Genomic DNA, 21,705 nt, shown 5'->3' with positions numbered 1-21,705 from the left:
CTCCAGCTCGTTTATGGTGTAACTGTTCACGCATCGTAACTCCATAAGCATCCCCAGATGCTACCTTTATTCAGCCATTACTCTGGCATTGTACTTGCTCATTTGTGTATTGTATAATATTTAAAAAAAAAAAAAATTGTGGGAGGGTATCGGGATTCGTCTATCCTGTGTCTTATGCACCTACTCGAATGATGAACCTCGGTTTTCTCCAAAACAGCTTACAAATACTTGCCCATTTACACAGCAGGGTAATTTTGCTGGAGCAATAGAGGGTAAGTACCTAGCTCAAGGGTACTGCAGCTGAAGGTGAGACTCTAAGCTGTGACCTTAGGTCCAAAGCCAAAGGCAGCACCTCTAACCTCTACACTACACTACAGCTTCTCATTGTATTTCACTGTGTTCTTACACTTACCTTCTTTGTAAAAGATAAGCTGTTATCTTGCCTGCTTTAGTTTGTGTTCTTCAGCACAACTGACAAGCTGTTCATAATGATTTAGCTACCCATTTACAAATGGGTAATTTTTACTTGAACAATTTTAGGGCAAATACCTTGTTTAAGGGTACTATCTTGTAATCATAAGCACATCATCTTTTTTAGTAAAGACCTAATTTTAAGACAGTAGGCTACCCTGGTACCAGACAGAGTTAAACAAACAAGAGCAATAATAATAATATTAAGTGTAATAAAACCACAGCAGTAATACATTTCCTTCTCTTAATGTACGCATTTCGTACTAATACTGTACTGTACCTGATGGCAGTACGGTACAGTACAGTACCAGTCCTCGAATGGGCCAATGGACCTCCGCTGTGGGCGGGGCCCCGTCCGGCGTCGGCAGCGCGAGGCGCGGAAGCGACCAGTTCTGAGGCAGCGCGCGCCGGAACGCTCGCCTGTCTCGAGTCGCTGACCGTCGGAGGGGAAGCAGCGCGTGAGAGAGCCGCCCGCGAAAGGGAGACGCGCAAGTGCCTACATAACGCTCCTTCACAGCAAGAGGAACTACTTTACTTACTTCCCTCACGCGCGGAGGACCATTTTACCCACGCACAGTATCATCATGGCAGTCATGGGGAGCGTTGCGCGGCTCTTCCACTGTAAGTTTCTCTTTTAACGAAGTTATTCCCTCCAGTTGCATCCTTTGTGCTTGGCGTCACTGAGAGACAGTCGTGCTGTGCTACGGTTTCGTGGTTGTTTCGATAATTTTAACAAGTGACATGATCAGAATTAGCAATACATCAGGCAGGCGAATGGCTCGTTTACTCTCTCTGCTGCTTGCTTTCAGAGAAGTCGGGTCGTTTATTTTTGAAACTGCCGTCGTTGAAAGTTTTCCAGGAAATAAAACGCAGTGCTTGTTGTTTTGTCCCCGGTTCATCTAGTTATTTTGGTTTTCAGAAGGAAAATGATAGATAAACGATGTTTGTTCGCAGAAACAAAGAAGCTGTAGCTTGGCGGTCAGCAGTCAAGGTTAAAGAGCAAAATGCGTAAAGCATTTAGTTTGTCCGGTAACATTCGCCTCAGGTAACGTACACACTTGGTTCTTCCAAAGCATTCCATTGCTTCTTCATTCTTGGCATTTTTTTGTACTTGTTCTTCTTGTGCTTAACTGTCAGTGCCAGGCATCGATCTTGTATCGAATTAATATGGTATAATGGAAAAGTACTCTTTTTACATGGTATCTACACTTGTCCTGTTGTCGGTGTTGTGAGGGTCGCTTATGAATGGTGGGGTGGGGTGGGGTGGGGGGGGTTATTGCCGCTGCACCTCTGGCTCGCGGTAGTTGTGAAGTTACACAACGCGTGTTGTCTCACTTGCATAATCTGCGGCGTTTTGGCGACACCCAGTGGCAGGAAAGCGAGCTGTTCATACAAAAACATTCAGAGGTTAAATCTCAAGACAGAGCCATTATTATTATTTTTATTATTATCATCATCACCACTATTGCCAGGCACTGTTAATGGTAGGTAAACTTTACAGCGATACACCTGTTTATATGACAAGGTACTCTTACTGGAACAGTTTGATAAATACCTTGATTTCAAGGGTGCTACAGAAGTGTGATCCAAGCCACAAACTTTAAAGACTACATTTATATTACATTTATTCATTTAGCAGACATTTTTCTCCAAAGCAACATACATCTCATAGAAAATACAATATGTACATTACACTAGCAGAAAGAGAGACTTGGATGCAGATGCGTGATTGTTTTTAGTTTCTTTGCACCATATGAATTGATGTACATCAGTAGCTGCATAAAACTTTATCCTAATGTTGATGATTCCCGATTACCTTCTTAGTAATTTTATATATATATAAACATTTATGTTACATTATTACAGGAGTAGCTGTGCAAAGGTTTATCCATTGTTTAACAGGCAAGATTTCAAAGTTGTAGTGCATGAAAATTTACACATTATATGAACTTAAGAGATCATGGGCGAAATGAGTCCGGAAGAGGTGAAATTGAAGACCCTTTTTAAATTTGGAGATTCAGTAGTTCTGAGTGAAATGGGGAGATTGTTCCACCACAGTGAAGCAAGAACCGAGAACCATAAGCTAACCGTAGACTAAAAGGAAACAGCCCTAATATTGCTCTGTCTCAGTGAAAAGTTGATATATCTGCATGCAGAAATCAGTGCACAGATCTATGAAAGTTTTTAAATAAATTATTTAATAGAGTTGGATTTGAAAGAACTTGTTTTGCACTAGTATAACTGCCTTTCTCTTTACAGTGTATAGACAGGTATGAAATAGTCTATTATATAAATAGTTCCCTCTTTCCATGTCCAGGAACAGAAGAATGGGTAGCAGGTAAGGTACTGTTTGAACAAACTCAGTCTTGGTTCAAATCCCTCTCCTACTGTAGTACATTTGATCAAGGTACTTAACTCATTCATACATCCTTAATATATTAATTCAGGGTTAACTTTAAAGTTATCAGGCTTTAATTTGGACAAAAGTTTCTCCTACTTAAAAGTTAGTAATATTAATATGTTCTTGTCTCTGTATAGCTTGACTTACACAGAACGTGTGTAATGGTTCCCTTACCATTACGTAGTCTTGAGTTTAATCAAGCATTTCCTATGTGTTTATGCAGTTATCAGATACAGCAGTACCATAAACCATAGTTTGAATGTGCCGTTCAGATGGCGGTCAACAGCAGCTGCTGCAGCCATTGCCAAGCCATCCACACAGCATGACCCTCAGTCACAGGAAAATAGGTGAGTTTTCAGTTGGGCCATGCAGAACCAATGAGCACAACTGAAATGGGAGTTCTTTCATGGGTTTGCTGTCCTCAAATCTTATGTTGAATTAACTTTCCCATGGTATAGTTGGCTAATTTGAATTGTCCATTAAATGGTTAAAAGAGCATTTGCAGTCATGTTTTATTTTTCTTATTATTTAAAAAGACAGTACCAGTGAAAAGTTTGAGCACACTTTCTGGAAACTAGTCCTCTGGAGGCTTCCAGTCAACAGTTAGAACAGGAAATGAGGTGATAATGTCTTCCCAGCTCTTCTGCAGTAATTCAGACATGTAGGGCACTTGTGAAATGCTTTCCCTCTTCGGTCCGGTTTGTCCCACATGAGTATTGCCCATGTGTACTCGCACTTTTTTTATTAGTACTCTATGTGGTACATTAGTGTTTAAAATATTTGCTGTTTATTCCCATTTTCATAAATTGCATCAGTTAGTCTTGGTAAAGCACCTTTCAGTGTTGTGGAGATGACTGTGGGGCTATAGGATTTTATTTATAGTTCAGAGTCAAAAGTTTTGCTCTAGACATACTTTTGATGGATATGACAGGTGTCCATTTGTCACAGCTGCTTTGTAAAAATGATTGAACATCTAGTGTTAGCAGCTGGACCCAGAAGAGTAAAACTTTTTTTATTTTGGATATTCACTTTATTCTGTATAGGATTAATCTGCCCACCAACTTGTCTTATTTTTTTAGTGTACATAGACATTAATATAGCTCTTAGGTGTCTGGTTTAAATTTGTGTATGTTCTCTCTTCGTTTAGAAAACCCAAAACAGGAATTCTTATGCTCAATATGGGTGGCCCTGAGAAATTGGATGATGTCCATGATTTCCTCTTCCGGCTTTTCATGGACAGAGATCTCATGACACTTCCTGTACAAAAGTAAGAACAACTTACATGTGGGGAAAAAAAAAACAATTGGGCTTGTTGAATTTGATAGTACTGTTAACTTAGTCCTTGGCTGTATGTCTTCATAATTCAACTCAGATCTGTTGGTGTCAATCTTTGAAGGGCTGGGGTATATTTTTATTTTCTTTGATTTCTTGAGGTTTTAACTGCCTCACGTTTAGTTTTTTTGAAAGTTCAGATTTTCCTTCATATATTACTAGAGACCAAGACCACCTTGTGGGGATACATTGAGAAATGTACAAAGTTGTTCAGAGGGAATGTATCTATGGTAAAATACTGGATGTATTGGACTACAAAGATGGTTGTCTGGAGCAAAACCCTTTTTTGGTTTGACACAGCTTGCTTAACTCTTTCTTTTTATACACAAATCATAGGTTAAGATGTTTGTCTTATTGTCTGTGCAAATCGAATGCCTGTTTGTACACTTTATCCTTTTTAAATAGTAAGTTGGGGCCATTTATTGCAAAGCGACGTACTCCTAAAATTCAGGAGCAGTACAGCAAGATTGGAGGTGGCTCCCCTATTAAAAAGTGGACTACTATGCAGGGTGAGGGGATGGTGAAGCTCCTGGATGAGATGTCCCGTGAAACTGGTGAGTGATATGAAATCTCACCTTTAAACACTTACACCATTTTGACCTGTATGTGGAGTCAGACATGAGATCAAAATGTGGCCAGGTCAGAGTTTTCTGTTTTCACTTAGCTTTTGTTTTTCTGAGATTTAAAGCACACTTAAATGTGCAAGAGTAAGCACATTTCTAGCCTCGAAACTCCAAACATAGCACTGATAAATCTTCATAACCTTACTTCTCAGACTAGATGTTTCTGGTTTTCCTGAGCTACTTAAAGCAGCTCTTCTCAGTCCTTTTAATGAAACCTTTTTTTTTTTTTTTTTTTTTTTTTGCTGAAACTGATGTTGCCTAATTCAAATCATTTAGATAATTTTAAACTAAAGATGTTATTTTAGGAATAACATGTTAAGTGTTCATTTTTCTTTAATTTTAATGGAATATCAGCGATGGTAAAAAGAGAAGTACATCTAATTTTTTGCCAAGTAAACTGAAAAAATTTCATCAGTAGTATATATGCTAATTCAGTGCTTTGGACAGTTACATAATTTTGATTAAGCAATTTTATTAATTCATTGTGCCTTAAAATTTCATAAGTGGTCAAATATGGGACATGTTTTAAGGACGAACTTGAAAGATGGTTTTCTGCTCTCACTGAGTTGTCTAACATATTTGAAAGCTTAAAAATTAGTCAAATATTGTGTTAAGTTTAATGACAACACTTGATTGCTGGACAAAAAAATACTGGTGCCTTGAAAAACTGAAACTGTTAAGAAACCAGATCAGTAGTTATCACTTACATGACATTTAATCTTTTTCCCATTTCTTTGAAGAAACTCATCAGTATTATCAACAAAGTTGCTGCTACATTATCAGTTGTCTTGATATTCTTTCATACTGAGCACTATACATGAACCTTCCTATATGTTCATTCTGATGGAAGGCACAGTCTGTTGATAAGTATTTCCTTTTATAAAATTCTACATGTAATACTTGTAAACATGTAGAGTTTGAAGAGTCCGTGAGAGAGGTTGTCCACAATGCTGGTGACTTTGCAGATGCAGCAAGTTTTGTATGAGGTGTCGATGGTAGGTGGACGGACTCTGATCTTTTCAGCTGTTCTTACAACTTGCTGTAGAGTCTTGGGGTCAGAGAGTGTGCAGTTCCCAAACCACACGGTGAGACAGCTGGTCAGGATGTTCTCCATCTTCCCCTGGTGTATGTACAGTATATTTTGAGTGAAAGCCTGAGAAAAAGAAAAGTCCATTTAGATTACTTAAAACCTTCTGATAAGCCCCAGAAAGAATGACATTGATGCTGAATTGCGCACACGGTGAGATTGAGATATTTCTTTATTTGCATAAAAACATCAGAATTTGAGGGCAAATGTATAGTCCCTTTGTCTAAGTGTGAAATCACCTCAGAAGGCATATTGTTACTTTAAAGGAGACTTATCCGCTTCTGTACGCATGTTGTTACTTAGTTTTTTTTGGTTCAGTGTCAGATGCAGTTGTCGACCACAGCGTAACATTTATACAACAGGTTTCCGGCATCTAAAATAGAATATAATGTGGAACTTGCCATTTAAAAGGCCTGGAGGGCTCCCAGTATGATAATGGTGATAGGTATGCTTATGGCGGAAAGCCGTTGGATCTGCCCTTCTGTAAACTGATACACAGGAGTTGGGTCCAGGGAGAGGTCTCTCTGTTAAAGGTTAGATAAAAGCAGTTGTGCGCACTGCCCCGTCCACACCCTGATATGGTGTGCTGCCCTTAACCGATGCCCTTAACTTAATTTCAAGCAGCATGTGCTTAAGGTCAGACTCTTTATGTTCTTCAGCATCACTAAACTGTAGTTTTAGGATAAATGAAAGAAGCAGTGATACATTGTAATTATACAGCATTAAGTATAGATGTATTTAGAGACATCTGCCATGTATGAATTCCATTTTCTTTTTTTTTATCCTCCCTCGAAGCGCCGCACAAGTTCTACATTGGGTTCCGGTACGTGCATCCGCTGACGGAGAGTGCCATTGAGGAGATGGAGCGGGATGGAGTGGAGAGAGCAGTTGCGTTCACACAGTATCCCCAGTATAGCTGCTCAACCACAGGTGCAGTTTTGGGTGCTTAGCACAAAGACACCCCCTCCCCCCAGTTCAGCCTCAGGAGAGACTGGTTTTGAATTCCAGGCTGTACAAAAGTACTTGGAGGCAGTTTGTGCTGAACTGTACTTTTACACATTTAGAACTCCACCTTCTGTAATGGATTTATTACCATAGCAATGCATATGAACATATCTTTATTCAAAACTGTTTTTATTGAACTTGAACTATTACTGAATTTTATTTATCAATGTTTTACAGTTTAGTGGATTTGTAAACAGAAAAGATACTATACTTTGCAGCAACGTACTGCCTGTGGTAGTGCAAGTATTTTCTGTGAAAGTACAGTACAAGTTGGATGCCTTTCTGTACCTTCTTCATACACATGTAGCGGAACTGTTTTTGTTTTGGGGTGCATATTCCAGTGATGAAGCCAGGCTTATAAAAACACAACTGTCATATGCATGGGCTCTTGTTTTACCATTTTCTTTGTTGAAGGTGATGTGTATATACTGTGTGTTTTATTAGGCAGCAGCCTGAATGCCATCTACCGTTATTATAGTGACAGAGGAGAAAGGCCCAAGATGCGCTGGAGTGTGATAGACAGGTGGCCAACTCACCCATTGCTCATTGAGGTAATATGAGGAACAAAGCTGCAGTAATGTAAGAAATCATAGTCATAGAAGAAAGCAAATCTTTACAGGCACAACTCAGAAAAATTCTGAACAAACTCATTTAGAATGTTTGTCTTCCTTAATTCCTTTTTATACAATTTCCCAGATATTGCATTTATTGCAGGGATCACTCAGTTTTTCTTCGGGGCATTCCTGCAGTAATTTCTGGAGATGTGCGGGGTTGCTTTGCTTTTACTCTTCAATTCAGTTTCTCACGCAAGAATTGCCCAAGTTGCCAAAATGCACTCATGCTTTTGATGGGCTGTGTGTATGAAATGATCTATGTTTTCAAGGAAAATTAGTGTAGTTTGTTCATGCCAGAGGAGTTATCTGCAGCGTCTTATATTTTTGCATTCTATTGTTTATTTTTTTGAATTCGCTATACTTTTTTAAAATTATACTGCATTCACTCACTGTTGATAACTGCTTGTCCTGGTCAGGGTTGCTACAGTCTGGAACTATTTCTGGAGTCACTGAGCTCGAGGCTTGGGGGGATACACCCTGGATGGGACACCATGCGCTACACCCACTCATAAGTCATACACTACAGGAATTTAGCATTGCCAGTTCTCCTGAACTGCGTGTCTTTGGCCAGCAGGAAGAACCTAGAACATGCAGTGGTAACCCATGCAGACAGAGAAGGCATGTAAACTCCACACAGGCTGAGGATTCGAACCTATGCCCAAACAGCTCAGGTGTTGTGACTCAGAAGGGCTACCCCTTGTACTGCCCTATAGACTAAAGTATTCACACACATTTTTCTGAACCGCTTGACTAAAGTATTCGTCTATTTTAAGTGCAACATGCATAATTGTGAAAGTAACCTGTTGGTTAAGTTATAAGCCTGTGTATCCAAATAGTAGGTAGTGACCTTAGTTTATTTCGTAACTATGTTCCTACACCTTAGGTAACTTTGGAACATTTTGAGTGGCCTTCATATGTCTGTGTGCCTTAGGTAATACCTCACAGGAGGACCTGGACTGTGCAGTTGGATGTTAGTTCTGTCTTTGCTCAGTCTGTGTGGATTTTTCACATTTGTTGAGATTTCAGTTTCCTCCCACAGTTTCCAGGAGATCAGTGACTCTTTTTAAAAAAAAGAAAAAAAAAAAATTTTGCCTGTAGTGTGTGTTATATTGCTCAGTTGTTTGTCTGCATAGATACACTACACTCTGCTACTTACAAGTATCTGGCAGCTAAGTATGAAATAATAATATATGTGTGTCTCTTTGGAGAAAAGTGTCTGCTAAATGAGTAAATGTAAATAAGCAGTTGCCTTGTCATCCTTTCCACTAAGATCTTAGTGGGAGGAGAACCCAACACTACTCAGTTGTGAAAACACCCAAGACGTTTTGGACTCAGATTTGAAGGAATAAACAGTTTTAGTAGTGGGTTATTTTCACCTAGTGAAGTTATGTACCTGGTGAATTTAGTCGTTGAAGTGTTAATTTTTTATCTGTATTCAATTCTTATGTCTACTTCCAGTGCTTTGCACAACATGTCCTCAATGAACTTGAAAAGTTCCCGGCAGAAAAAAGAGACGATGTTGTGATTCTCTTCTCTGCGCATTCATTACCCATGTCTGTAAGTATGGATTTCCCATGTCTAGAAGTTTAGAAAGGTTAGTTTGTGAAGGGACACAAAATGAAGTGCAGGTTTAGTTTTCACTTTTCACAAAGTGAGAATTTGAGCAGAAATACTGCTGCAGATTATATACCAGTCATGTTGCATAAAGCTGCACACTTTGTGTTCTTTTAGAACTGTGCTGCTTTTTGCATTCTCAAATACGTTCTACTTTCCACCATGAGAGTGCTCACAAATCCATATTATACACCATTAATAACCTAGGAGATCAGGATCACATGGCATCTGAATATATTTTTAAAGTACTTGGCCTAAGAAAATGTGGGCTTTCCCTTACCTTTGTATTCCTCACTTATGAAATTTTAGCAGAGCTGCCCATCCAGTTCAATCCATTCTAATACCATTACCAATGGTAATAACCATGATAAATAGTTAAAACTGTTTTATAGCTGTTAGGTGGTTTTCCAAACATCTCCTCTCTGATTAGCAGGTGGTGTTTTAATGTGTCAAGTAGTGTTCATATGGCACTTTGGTCATGTTTGGAGATAGGTCTGCAGTTGTGTACGGCCACCTTAATACTGTCAAGTCCTAACATGAGCTGTTTATATTTGCAGGTGGTCAACCGAGGTGACCCCTATCCTCAAGAAGTGGGGGCGACTGTTCAGAGGGTGATGGAGAGACTGCAACATTGTAACCCCTACCGCCTGGTGTGGCAGTCCAAGGTAACACTGTGCATCAGATACTCTGGTTGTTTGGTCCAGCCTAGTAGACCAGCTTGAAAGCATGAGTGATGGACCTTCAGTGGAATCTTAATTAATCACATTTGTCAGAAATATTACATTCTATTAGTATACTGTGTGTGTGTGTGTGTGTGTGTGTGTGTGTGTGTGTGTGACATAGCCCATATTTGTGACCTTAAAAGACCTACTTCTAGGTGGACATGCAAATGAGCCTGAAAGTGGTTCTATAGTGCCCTCTAGTGGCTTTTTATATTTTGGCAGAACACTTCTTGCGGTAGGAAAACTTGTATAGATTATTAGGTGTGCTAAAATTTAGCACCTTAAATTTTTTCAACTCTTTAACAATGCCTGATTTTTTTTTTCCTCTTGTTTTCCTATGTTTGCCTTTATTATTTGCATCGTTTATACATTTGTCATGTTATGACAAGTTTTCTTTTTATCAGTATGTTATACTTTAATATATTAAAGAACCAGTTATGGACAGTAAAATAGTTTTAAAAAAAAAAAAAAATCACATTGCATATTAAACAATCAATTTATTCCAAATTAATAACTAAGTGAAGACATCAGTGATATTAATACTTGGAAAAAGTTGGACTGACATTTTGGCAACAAAAATAAACAGAAAAAAATGTATGGAGATATTGACTTGTCTCCCTGAAGGTAAACTTGTATAGGACAATGATGGGTCCAACCCTAAATGGTTTCCTCCATTTTCCCCAGGTAGGACCCATGCCCTGGCTTGGCCCTCAGACAGACGAAGTCATCAAGGGTCTCTGCCAGCGGGGGAAGAAGAATATCTTGCTGGTTCCTATAGCCTTCACCAGCGATCATATTGAGACTCTACATGAGCTGGACATTGAGTACTCCCAAGTACTTGGGGAAGAGGTCAGTCTCTCAGATGGATCAGAAGTAATCAAAATGAGCATTCTGACACACCATGACAGTTTCTCTTTTTGTTTAGTTAACACCAAAGTATACTGTATGATTAATCTTTTTTTGGTCACATCATACTGAGTTTTAAGTGTAAATGAAACTAATCTCTACTGTGGGAGCAGTTGCAGAAGTACACTGATAGTTTAAGATCTTGATATAGCTAAAATAACATGAATGTTTGCTCCAAGCAAAATGCACATCTTTTGTTTATGTTGCATTTGGAAGAGACACTTCTCCAAAGTATTGGAGGACAAAAGTTTGCTCTAATAGAGGTCAGTACATACACACAATTAAGCACAGCTAGTTTGTTCAATAGCTCCATTTTTATAGTGCACACATTCTAGTAGCTATTTATAGAGTGACAAACAAATAGCAAATAAGGTGGTGAAGGACTAGGTTAGGAAAGTGTCAGGAGTGTGTGAAGGAAATGGGTCTGAAAGAGATGAGTTTTGAGATCCCTGTATCTTGCAAGGGTTTTAGCAGTTCTGAGGGACACAGGGAGTTCATTTGATCACATCAGGGCCAAAGCTTAGAACAATAGACTTTTGATTTCTGAGCAGATGGTCAGAGGTGGAGGAATGTAGAATTCTTGCTGGGGTAGAGGGAATGATCAGGTCCTGTAGGTATCAGAGTGCAGGTACTTTGACCATAATACGAGCAGCCAGTGGAAGCCAATCAAGAGAGGGAGGGAGGTCCAAAAGAAAGCTTTGGCAGTTCAAATATAACACGTCACATCATTCTGGATCAGTTGGAGAGGCTTGATGGCTGAGGCTGGAAGACCAGTTAGGAGAGTGTTGCAGAAGTCCAGGCAATATATCGTCTGGCTCATGAGCTGTGTAGAACATGAATTATATTGTTGCATTCATCTGTCCCTCCAGAGCATATTCAGTTATGAATGTCATCTTGTCTTATTGTGTAAGAGGAAACTTACAACTTCTCTACAGTAGTAAATAAGTTACTTTATATTGAAATTAAACACAGTAATGGATGAATTTTTACTTACAGGAGCTTTGTATGCATACTGCATACAACTAAAGTCAACTTTACTCAGTGCTCCCATTGAAGCTCTAGTTCTGCAGTAACTTTTAAATGGTTTTCAACCTCAAGATAATGTTTTATTCATAGAAAAAGTACGGAATTTATGTAGCCTTATAGTACCAGTAGTTGGAACACTAAAATTAATTTTCTTGCTACAATAGTCAATGTGGCCATTTTTAATTGATCTTCTTAAATTTAATCTAATAGCTGGAAAGTTGCAAATTGTAAAAATGCACCCAAGAGGAACCAAATACTTGGATTTGTAAAATGTTTGCACATTGTAGCTCTCAGAAATATTAGGAATACTTGTGAATAGTTTTATTTTTACTTGTTTGTCCTGTCACTAAATCTGATTGATACATTTTAAGTCTGTACACCTTAGGTCAAGGCCTCCCATCTTGGCTTACTTTTGCAACTGTTCTTCAGTAACTTCTGTCTACAAGTTTTTGCTCTTTGGCTCCCATCACAAGAGAGCACACAGGTCGATGCTGGCGTCCCTGCCTGCCGGCCTCATGAAGACCCTCGTTTGGAGTGTATTGATTAGGTCTGGTGGTCTCATCCCTTCTGAAAGGGCAGGATTCAGCATGTGGCCAGGAGGATTAGAAGCAGGAAGCAGCTCTGATGCTGGGCTTACCTGACGCCCCCACACTCAGTGGTGCAGGGCCATGAGAACCAGCAAAACTGCCTGTGGACCACAGAGGGGAGGAGGCCTGAAATTGATAGGGCCGAGGTCACTGCAGGACTGGGACATATCGACCAAATATATCAATGGACTTTTTGTCCAAGTTTTTCCTGTCTTTGATGATTCTGTGTGAAATGTGTTAGAAATCAAACTTACTGCAAGTTGAAGATTATAGTTTTCATTTTGAAAAGGTGGTAAATATGTTAAAGTACTTTGAGTTCATGGTTCCCTATAAATCCAGAGAAATGTGGTTTCAAACTAAGTTTTTTCCTTTAAGTGCATCTCAGTGCAGTTTTTCCATAAGTTACAGCTCCTTGATGAGTTCTTGGAAGTTTTGAGTTGTATTGTGGGGTAAGCTCTAAGGTAAATGTATACCTCTCATTACTGATGTCTAAATCAGCAAGCTCCTCAGTATACATACTTTTTGGATTATTTCTTTTGTCACTGCACTTTGAAAGATATATTCATATGCAGTCTGACATATAGTCCATGCTAAACCTGAACATGATCCAAAGAGATAATCTATATTGCAAATACATTAAAAGATCTCTTAAACTGACTCTTCATTCTGAACATTCCGAACAAGTTGATTTTCAATGATGCATTTTCCAGATTATTTTTTCATTATTAATATTTTGTTTTTTTGATGTAGTTTAAAGTTAAGAAAAATAATAGAACTGGCTACACTGCAGTAGTGTGCCCTGCCTCTCACCGTATGTTTCTAGGATAGGCTATGAACCACCACAGTGCTATGTTGCATTAATAATCATTTATAAATTTTGGGTGACACTTTTACACGATATTTTTATGCATTATAACCTTATCTGAGGTTTCAAAGAAACTAACCAATAAATGTGTTTATTACATAACTGAAGTGACAATAAATGAAAGTTATGAACAAATAGTTGGACTTTGATCCTGATTTCTTCAAAAGTTGAGGAGCCAGTGTTCATTGCGCTCTTGTTTAATTTTGCAAATATTTCATGTGAATTCAAGAGCACCACAGCCCTCACTCCTATATATTACTGCCATTTTTGTGGAGGGAATATGAGATGATTGCTGTAACAACACAATGACAGGGAATGTTTTAATACATAGTGCTTTTGAGCCTAGTACCCCGGTCATATTTCTGTGGCTTTCTGGTTTTATAAGGAGATAGAGAACACTTTGCAGCCTAGCTTTTTTTTTTTTGCTTTTACAGGCTCAATGAATTAATGAATAATGAAGCTGCTGAATGTGTAATCTGTGACCTGTAAAGATAATTCATTCACAATAGTCTTTTCAAATTCAAGTGTACATTTATTTTTACTATTTGTGAAATCTGAACTTCTAAATCACATCAGATTTTTTTTTTTATTATTTCTTGATAGTGTGGGGTGGAAAATATCAGAAGAGCGGAGTCATTAAATGGAAACCCTCTGTTCTTTAAGGTGAGTATGAAAGATCTTTGCTTTTTGTATGTTTCTGTGCTAAGATTTCAGAATTTATGGTGTATCCATATCATCTGTAATTTCTTTTTAGTGATTTTTGCTTTTCATAAAGGGCAAAAGTGAACCTTTTCACGAGTACATTTTTCTCATTGCAGATATTAGGAAATCAAGCAGTTCTTATTTATTTCCTTTCATTTTGTAATTATAGATGCACAGCTTCAGACTTTTTGGTCTACTGCTTTAGTACATACTAAGATTTATAAATCACAATTAAACTGAAAATTAAAATCTCTTGATGTAGTAGCTGACTTGTCCTCTTTTAATCTGTTTAATAGTACGATGTTTAACAAAGCAAATTATCTTCACTTAACTATTAGACATAACATGACATTCCAAAGAATTTATTGTTCATAAATTACACACTCAGTTGATCAAATTAAACATTTTCAGTCTAGGCAGATGTTGCATTTGAAAGCAAAGATTTCAGTGTATAATGAATTTTGAAAAATGAGTCAAGTTACGTTTGTCTTGCGTGCGTAGTACAAGTGTACATCGCACCATGAAATTCTTGTGTCTCTCCTGCAGACTGTAAAAGTTATAAATGCAAACTAGACAGACAGTAAATACAACACAAGTAAACAGATAATAAATGTAACAATGAAATATTATAAACAGTAAGACAATATATACAGAAAAACATCCGGTCAAGTGTTTGTGTGTAGCTTGTGGGTAGAAGCTGTCCCGGAGTTTCATTGTATGCTCTATGATATTCTGCGAAAAGCTGTTTTAATAGTAACATATTTTGGCAACTGTTTAAAACCCCGTGATTCAAAATGTGTGGTTGGAATAATACTTTGAGTGTTTAGAAGAGAGGAGAACACAAGATAGTCTGAAATGCATGCTGTGCCCTCCTGGATTCTTTACACCCTCGGTAAAGAAAAGCAAAAGGGAGAGGAAGGGTGAAAAATGTTATCAGCTTGATCTTACAATCAAAGTATGAGGGAAATCTTACCTTTACTTGAGGATTAATTATTGGAAGGGGGGAGCGGAGGCTTAATTAAAATGTATGGCTTTTCTCAAAAACACACATCACGCAATGTATCAGCACTCCTAGAAACTGTTATGAACAAAATGTAGTGAAAGTGTATTTCTGTTAATATTTTACTTTTCTAAGCACATCTGAGTTATCAGGAATTGTTGAATCATACGTGATGTCCTGTTTTGCTAGGGTATAAATATGAGGTGATGCATAGGACCATCTCCTTTAGTCAGTCATTCATTGTCATGGGCAAGATCAGAGTACATGCCAGTGAACTGAGAGAAAATGTTGCTAATGCTCTTAAATTAATGTGTGCATAGTTTTAACATCTGGAAAATATAAATCTCCACAATTAGTGGAATAATTAAGAAATTTAAAACTGCGACTGTTGAACTTGGCTGGAAGAAGATACAAGTGTGCTTCGCTCCAAATACAGTGAGGAGGGTGGTTTGTGGGGCAAAAATTTCTCTAATGGTCATATTTGGACATATGTAGATTGATTATATCCTGTGGTCACAAAGATTCCAAAACTACAATCGGATGCTACTTGTGTGCCAGCCAGTCTGTTTGGAACACCTTTCAGAAACATTGGTTGACATCAAAGCCCAGAAGTAACAGCCTGGGAGTTGCTAAAAGTCAGTTGAATTTTGATTGGAACCAGGTTTTGTTCAGATAAGACAAAAAATAGTTTAGCAACAAAAACCAGAAGTGGTTTTAGTTGAAGGTGTGGTGATGCAGAAAGGTGAACACTGCAGTATATTGGTGAATCTAGGATGTTGCAGAGTTTCTTCCCCCTTTTTCAAAGTCGTTGACAATCTTGTTTGGATAAATGGAATCATGGACTTCATGAAATACCAGGAAATTTAGATCAAAATCTGCTTAGTGTCCAGAACTGGGTTTTCGTTTGGATCTTCTATATGGAGGAATAGTCTCAGATCCTCTGCGTTCTTCCACCTCATCACGCATTACAGGGTGCACAAAGTAGTAAAAGTGTGGTGCCAACAATTGAGATGCATCCTTTTCAGAATAATTTTTTTTCTCCAAGCAATGGTATCACAATAAGATATTTTTTCATATTCCTGAGCATAGAAAACATTCTGTAAACAGTGAACTTCTAAAGCATTTTTTGCTCATTTTTATAAAGAGTGCCAATAATTCTCGGAGTCCAGTTCATATCCATACTACTTGCAGCAAAGTGTAATTTGGATGAGTTTTCTGTACTGGCATGTGTGAGCATTTAAAGATTAGGTCGCCCTTTTTTATTTGTACTTAGTACTGCTGATGTCACGCTTTCCTTCAGGTTAAATGTCAATTCTGGGAACTGAGTGAAACTTTGTGGTAGATTTTGACTGAATGCAATATACTTTTCTCATTTGCATCTTTCTAGGCTCTGGCAGACCTGGTACACTCGCACCTGAGATCCAATGAGCCCTGCTCCCGACAGTTGACCCTGCGATGCCCGCTTTGTGTCAACCCCACCTGCGGACAAGCTAAGGCCTTCTTTGCCAACCAGAAGCTCTGAGTGCATCATCCTTATTTCAAATAGATGTGGAAGTAAGGCAAAATAAGAGGTTTAAACATTTCTTTCACCTTTCAAGACACTGGTTTAACTCTTAAAGCCTTGGCTCCACATAATGACTCTTACCACTTACATTCCAGCATGTCTATGGAAAGTGCATCCCACCGTGCTGAAGACCAGAAAGATCGAATGAATAATTTCATATCCTCACTGTGCAAAGAGACAATGTCAGGGTGTTAAATGGAGCAGTGTTTTGTCTTTTCCTGCTTTTGGGCTTCCCTCATCTGAGATATACACTGGTGTGTTCAACTGGCCAGATGAGCTTTAGCTTCCATAAGTTCAGTTCTTTGGATCTGCTAATGTACTATTGTCCAAATGTTTTGGCAAAAGAAACACAGCAGAGAATGTTTTTGTGCAAAGGCAAAATCAGCTAACAATGAAATAAATTTACTAATGTTTTGTTTGTTTTCAAAGTAACTTGCATTTATTTTTTTCTTGCAAAATGTCCTACAGCTGCTGTCAAACAGCATTTATTTATATCTGATTGTTGCCTAATTTTTGCTTACTTGTTTTGAAGTTTGTCTCCCTGTTGTAACTGGGTTTACATCCATTACCAGTGTTTGCAGGTGCTAAACAGACTCCAGTTCAGCTCATGCTCTCTTGTACTGGTGGTCCTCTGCTGTGGACCTTGAACATTTTGCTGCAGTTTAGCCTGCGTTGCCTCTTAAGCTCAGCTTCATCCCTTCACTATTGCACTAAAACAAAGTGGATTAAAGGTATAAATGCATTTATCTCATGGATGGAAAAAGCATGCTTTATACGTGGTTAAAAATGTTGTCAAGGGATGCTAGCAGGGTTCATTTTGTTAGTACCACTTCCATGTTATGGGAGTCGCATATGGCGTAAAGAAAAAAGTTGTCATGCTGGAAACATGGTTTGTGTATATGTTAGCAGCTGTGATATGCTCAAAATGTCAGTTGGAAATAACATGTCTTTTGTATTAGCTGTCAGCTGAGCCGTTAAGTGTGTGTGTATATATAGCCTTAATGGGGGGGTTCAACAAAGTCTTCCTTCAATAAAACATGAACAGCAAAATAACTTGTCTTTAATGAAGTGAGGTGTGTATCGCTTTTCATTTTGTTTTTCCCTCATTACCCCCTCCTTCCGCACAGCAGTCTGAGTGACTAAGTCAGTTGTTAATCTGAGCAAAATTGGTTATCCAGGACCCCTCCAAGCCCCTCCGCAAGAGCCACAGAGTACAGCCAGATGGGAAGTGAAAGATTTCTCCCCGAGAGTCGGCGTGGGCCTCCTGGTAATTGAAAAGCTGGGGACACCCGTTTTTCACTACGCGGCATGACGTCTAATTGAGAGCACTGCGATTGATTTTCCCCCATCAGGAGAGAACGAAGCAGAGATTGGTGGTGGTGGGGAGGTGAGGTGAGGAGGAGGAAAGGGGAGCCATTGACAGGGCACCAGAGAACAAGGTACAACGAAATGAGTCAGAAGTCATGGAAGTAATGATGGAAGGAGACAAGTTGTTGTCGGAGGGTCGGAAGGAGAAGGCACAAGCAATGAACAGGTACTGGGTTTAATAAGCGCTGCATGCCCCAAAATATGTCTTTTGAAGGAAGTTTGGAAAGTGTAGTTAAAGCTTTACTTCATAATCATTTTTAAAAATTGACCAGGTAGGAGTTTAAGGAATGAAAACTATATACACATTTTTTCAGTTAATAATTCATCTGACTGTATTAATACTAAGATCAAATTTCTTGCATAAGACTTTTGCTGCATGAAAGATTTTGGTGTAATCAAAGTATGTTAAGTACTAGCTTTTTTCCCAGAAAGTTTACATTGGTTAAATATGTTTTACTGGGTTGTGCAGTGCAGAATCTGAAATTTTTACATGGGGTAAACATTTGCCTCTAGGATTTTCAGATTACAGTACTATTAATGATCTTCAAGTTAACTGACCAGAGCACTGTAGTAATGTCCCTCAGTAGAATGAAATGGTGAATGAGGATTATTTTTTTTTTTATTTAAATTATGTTCTTTGTTTAGACCCCTTGTTCATCACAGTGCACTGTCAGCCTCTGATAGTCTGGAAAGGGTGCTGCAATAGTTGTGAAGTGCTATTATTGTGTGTGTGTGTGTGTGTGTAAAGATATGGTCTTAAATTAAGACATTAATATACTGGTATTTTCCAAAAAAAGGTTTGGGTACATGACCTTTTGACCTTTTCCTCTGACTTCATCCTAAAGCATGATGTGGAAGGATGGAGGGATTCTTTACTGTTTAAAAATTCCAAATGTTCCTGTAATGCATCACATAAGACTTATGGTTAATAGATTAATGCCAACCCCCCTCAAAAGTGCTGTTAGGGGGAATGATGGCTCTGAATCCAGATGTGTGAGCTTGTGGCCTGAAGACATTCTAGATTTGGTTACAGTTGTTCTTAGTCACCTCGAGTGACATTTTAATCTTTCGTTTATATGGTTTATGGGGGTGCGGTGGCGCGGTGGGTTGGACCACGGTCCTGCTCTCTGGTGGGTCTGGGGTTCGAGTCCCGCTTGGGGTGCCTTGTGACGGACTGGCGTCCCGTCCTGGGTGTCCCCCCTCCCCCTCTGGCCTTACGCTCTGTGTTACCGGGTAGGCTCCGGTTCCCCGCGATCCCGTATGGGACAAGCGGCTCTGAAAATGTGTGTGTTTATATGGTTTATGTTACACTAAAATGTTTAAAATCACTATTTTATTAAGTGCCACAAAATTTGCAAGATTCTTACAGATGTGTTTTTGCCTAACAAGATGGTGGAACCAAAACTGCAAAAACTCTGAATTTCAGGTTTACAAATTTTTGGAGACATGAGACTGGTGAGTCATTGAAAAGAAACTGTTATACTTCAGAGACAAAAATCAAATATTTAGAAAGTTTAGGTTATATTTTCCCCTTTACGATACTCAGCGTAGCGGTTAGGGTTGTGGCCTTTGGCCCGTGAGAGTGCAGTTTTGAATCCCATCTCCAGCTATAGTACCGTTGAGCAGGGTACTTACCTTAAATTGCTCCAGAAAATTACCTAGCTGTATAAATGAGTAAATAACTGTAGGTAGCTTAACACTGTAAGTTACTTTTGAGAAAAGCATTGCATAAATGTAGTGCTAATTTTGCTATCACCATTTTGTTTGGTAATTTAAACTCAACAATTTGATGCATTTAGTTTGTCATTTGAACTGTGCAGTACATTCAACAATGATCCCAGTAAGGATCAGGTGACAGTGTGTAACTGGACTGGTACCCCACCTACGGCAGTTGCGGCCATAATGGCGGCTGCACTAATTCACTACGTGGCTCCTGGTGGAATTTGGTGTTAGAGGCCACTTGCTAAGGTTGGGAGTGAAGGAGCTCTCTGAGGCGGCTGAGAAAGCGAGTCGGTGGCTATGGATGAGAAGAGAGCCGGGTAGTTTGTAATGTTTCGCTAAAGTAGGTTGGAGGAGGCTTGCAACCGTGGGCAGCTTTTTGGTAGTTTGTATGGAGACGTGGTGTTGGTGATGTTCGGGAGAGCTTGAGGTTGAGCTAGTGCTGTGTTTGCTGTGGGTGGACAGCGTGGGACACCGGGCTTCACCGCTGAGCCTCCCTGAGGTGTTGTGGGCCTAGCTCGATGAAACACCAACGAAGGGAGGTGTTGATAACCTCAATGAAATAGCCGTATCGACACCCTGCGAGTCGATGTGTGGTGGTTGTGGAGGAGATTAAGCCACTTTGCCCTGAGTCGTGGATACATTTATTCTTCTTGGCTGGAAATTGTTTCTGGATTGCAGTGAATATTTTTTTTTATAGGCTTTGTGTTGTCTGCTTGAGAACATCCACTTTCTTTTTAAGGAGCCACTGGTTTCTTTTTATTTGTAATTTCTTCCTAAAAAGAGTTTTAAAAAAGTACAAAGTACCAATTTTACAGGGCAATGTGTCATCTTTTGCATTATGAAAAAGTGTTTTTTTTTTTTTTTTTTTTCCCCTCCTCTTCAAAGTTTAGAACTGTTGGATCAACTTCAGGCAACATTTTGAAAAATGTAATACGGATTAAGGTTGGAATATATTTGTTCTGCACAATAGGAAAAAATATCATCTGACCTTAATGATTCCTGATTATTATAAATGTTTGCCTGTAGTAAAAGGTTAATTCCTCAAAGCTATTTACTTTAGCTGTTCTTTCATCAATTAGCCTAAATTTTGACTCTCTATTTCTGTTGTTGCATGCATTTCTCATACCGTTAATACGTGCGTCTTATTTTTAAGTAACCTAATAAATGCGGTGTACCTTACAATGCAGACCCTAGGCACTGCTAAGAAGAATTTACCCTTGGAGTTCAGACTGAATGTCGAGCAGCCAGTGTTGTTGACCAGATGCCTGTGATCAATACAACTTTTATGGGTGACAGACACTTCATGGAATGAAGTCTGAGAACTATTATGAAGAAATACTTTCTAGTGTCACATTTTATCTCTTGGTCTCTGATCTGCCTACAAGGCAACAGAAAGCCAAATGTCAACAGATTAGAGGATGGAAGGAAGGTGGTTGCCTTGGAAACTGAGCCACAGGAATAAGATCCCAAGTTGGAGTGTGTTGCACAGCTGACAGAACCCAAACGGCAATAATATATTTAAAAGGCCATCAAAAAGGTTGAAGGTTTTATGTCTTGCTTCAGCAGCAAGAGACAACAACAAAGGTCAAATGGTCATGCCGTGTTTTGTTCAAGGAAAATCACACTACGTATTGAACAATAGCAAAGTCACATACTGATCCATTTGCTTTTTTTGCGTTAGCAACATTTTTTGTTTGTCTTACTGGTGCATTTGGCACCTGTATTATGATGAGGAAAAAAAGGATAATGCTTCCACACATTTTTTAATGACTTATTTTGATTTTGCTGCCTTCCCAGTTTAGGAATGTTCGAGATGCCTGCGATGACCATTTCTCACACCCTTGTCACGGAAACAATAATTCCTGATGTTCCTTAACACAACAAAGAAACGACACTGCCCAAGTGTTTAATGTGAATGAGTCAGAGCAGTTTATTTGATATTAATTGCAGAATATACAGCACTACCATTTGATGATAGTGGGAATAATAACTAAATAAGTAACAGAAAAAACTTTAGCATGATGCAGACAAAACACTTAATGCGTGCTCAATGTATAGTATTATGTTCAAACAGCAACGAGAAACAGTACACTAAC

The 21,705-nt window shown here is 38.8% G+C and overlaps 1 protein-coding gene across 2 annotated transcripts; it reads left to right on the top strand.

Annotated features, from left to right (window-relative positions):
• Nucleotides 1–798: 798 nt before the first annotated feature.
• Nucleotides 799–17,560, top strand: fech (ferrochelatase). 2 transcript variants are annotated; one of them, XM_018748583.2, is made up of 12 exons: nucleotides 799–1,092; nucleotides 3,096–3,219; nucleotides 4,020–4,139; nucleotides 4,610–4,758; nucleotides 6,710–6,844; nucleotides 7,364–7,470; nucleotides 8,992–9,090; nucleotides 9,705–9,812; nucleotides 10,554–10,718; nucleotides 13,857–13,916; nucleotides 16,343–16,509; nucleotides 16,615–17,560. In XM_018748583.2, the coding sequence occupies exons 1-11, from the start codon at nucleotides 1,056–1,058 to the stop codon at nucleotides 16,475–16,477; spliced, it is 1,239 nt and encodes a 412-aa protein (XP_018604099.2). In that variant the 5' UTR covers nucleotides 799–1,055; the 3' UTR covers nucleotides 16,478–16,509; nucleotides 16,615–17,560. The 2 variants fall into 2 exon arrangements, with proteins under 2 accessions (XP_018604099.2, XP_018604093.2); XM_018748577.2 differs by having other exon boundaries at nucleotides 16,343–17,560.
• The last annotated feature ends 4,145 nt before the right edge of the window (nucleotides 17,561–21,705 follow it).

Source organism: Scleropages formosus, chromosome 6 (assembly GCF_900964775.1).
Source record: "Scleropages formosus chromosome 6, fSclFor1.1, whole genome shotgun sequence".
NCBI lineage: Eukaryota > Metazoa > Chordata > Actinopteri > Osteoglossiformes > Osteoglossidae > Scleropages > Scleropages formosus.
This window is presented reverse-complemented; position numbering and strand designations above follow the sequence as displayed.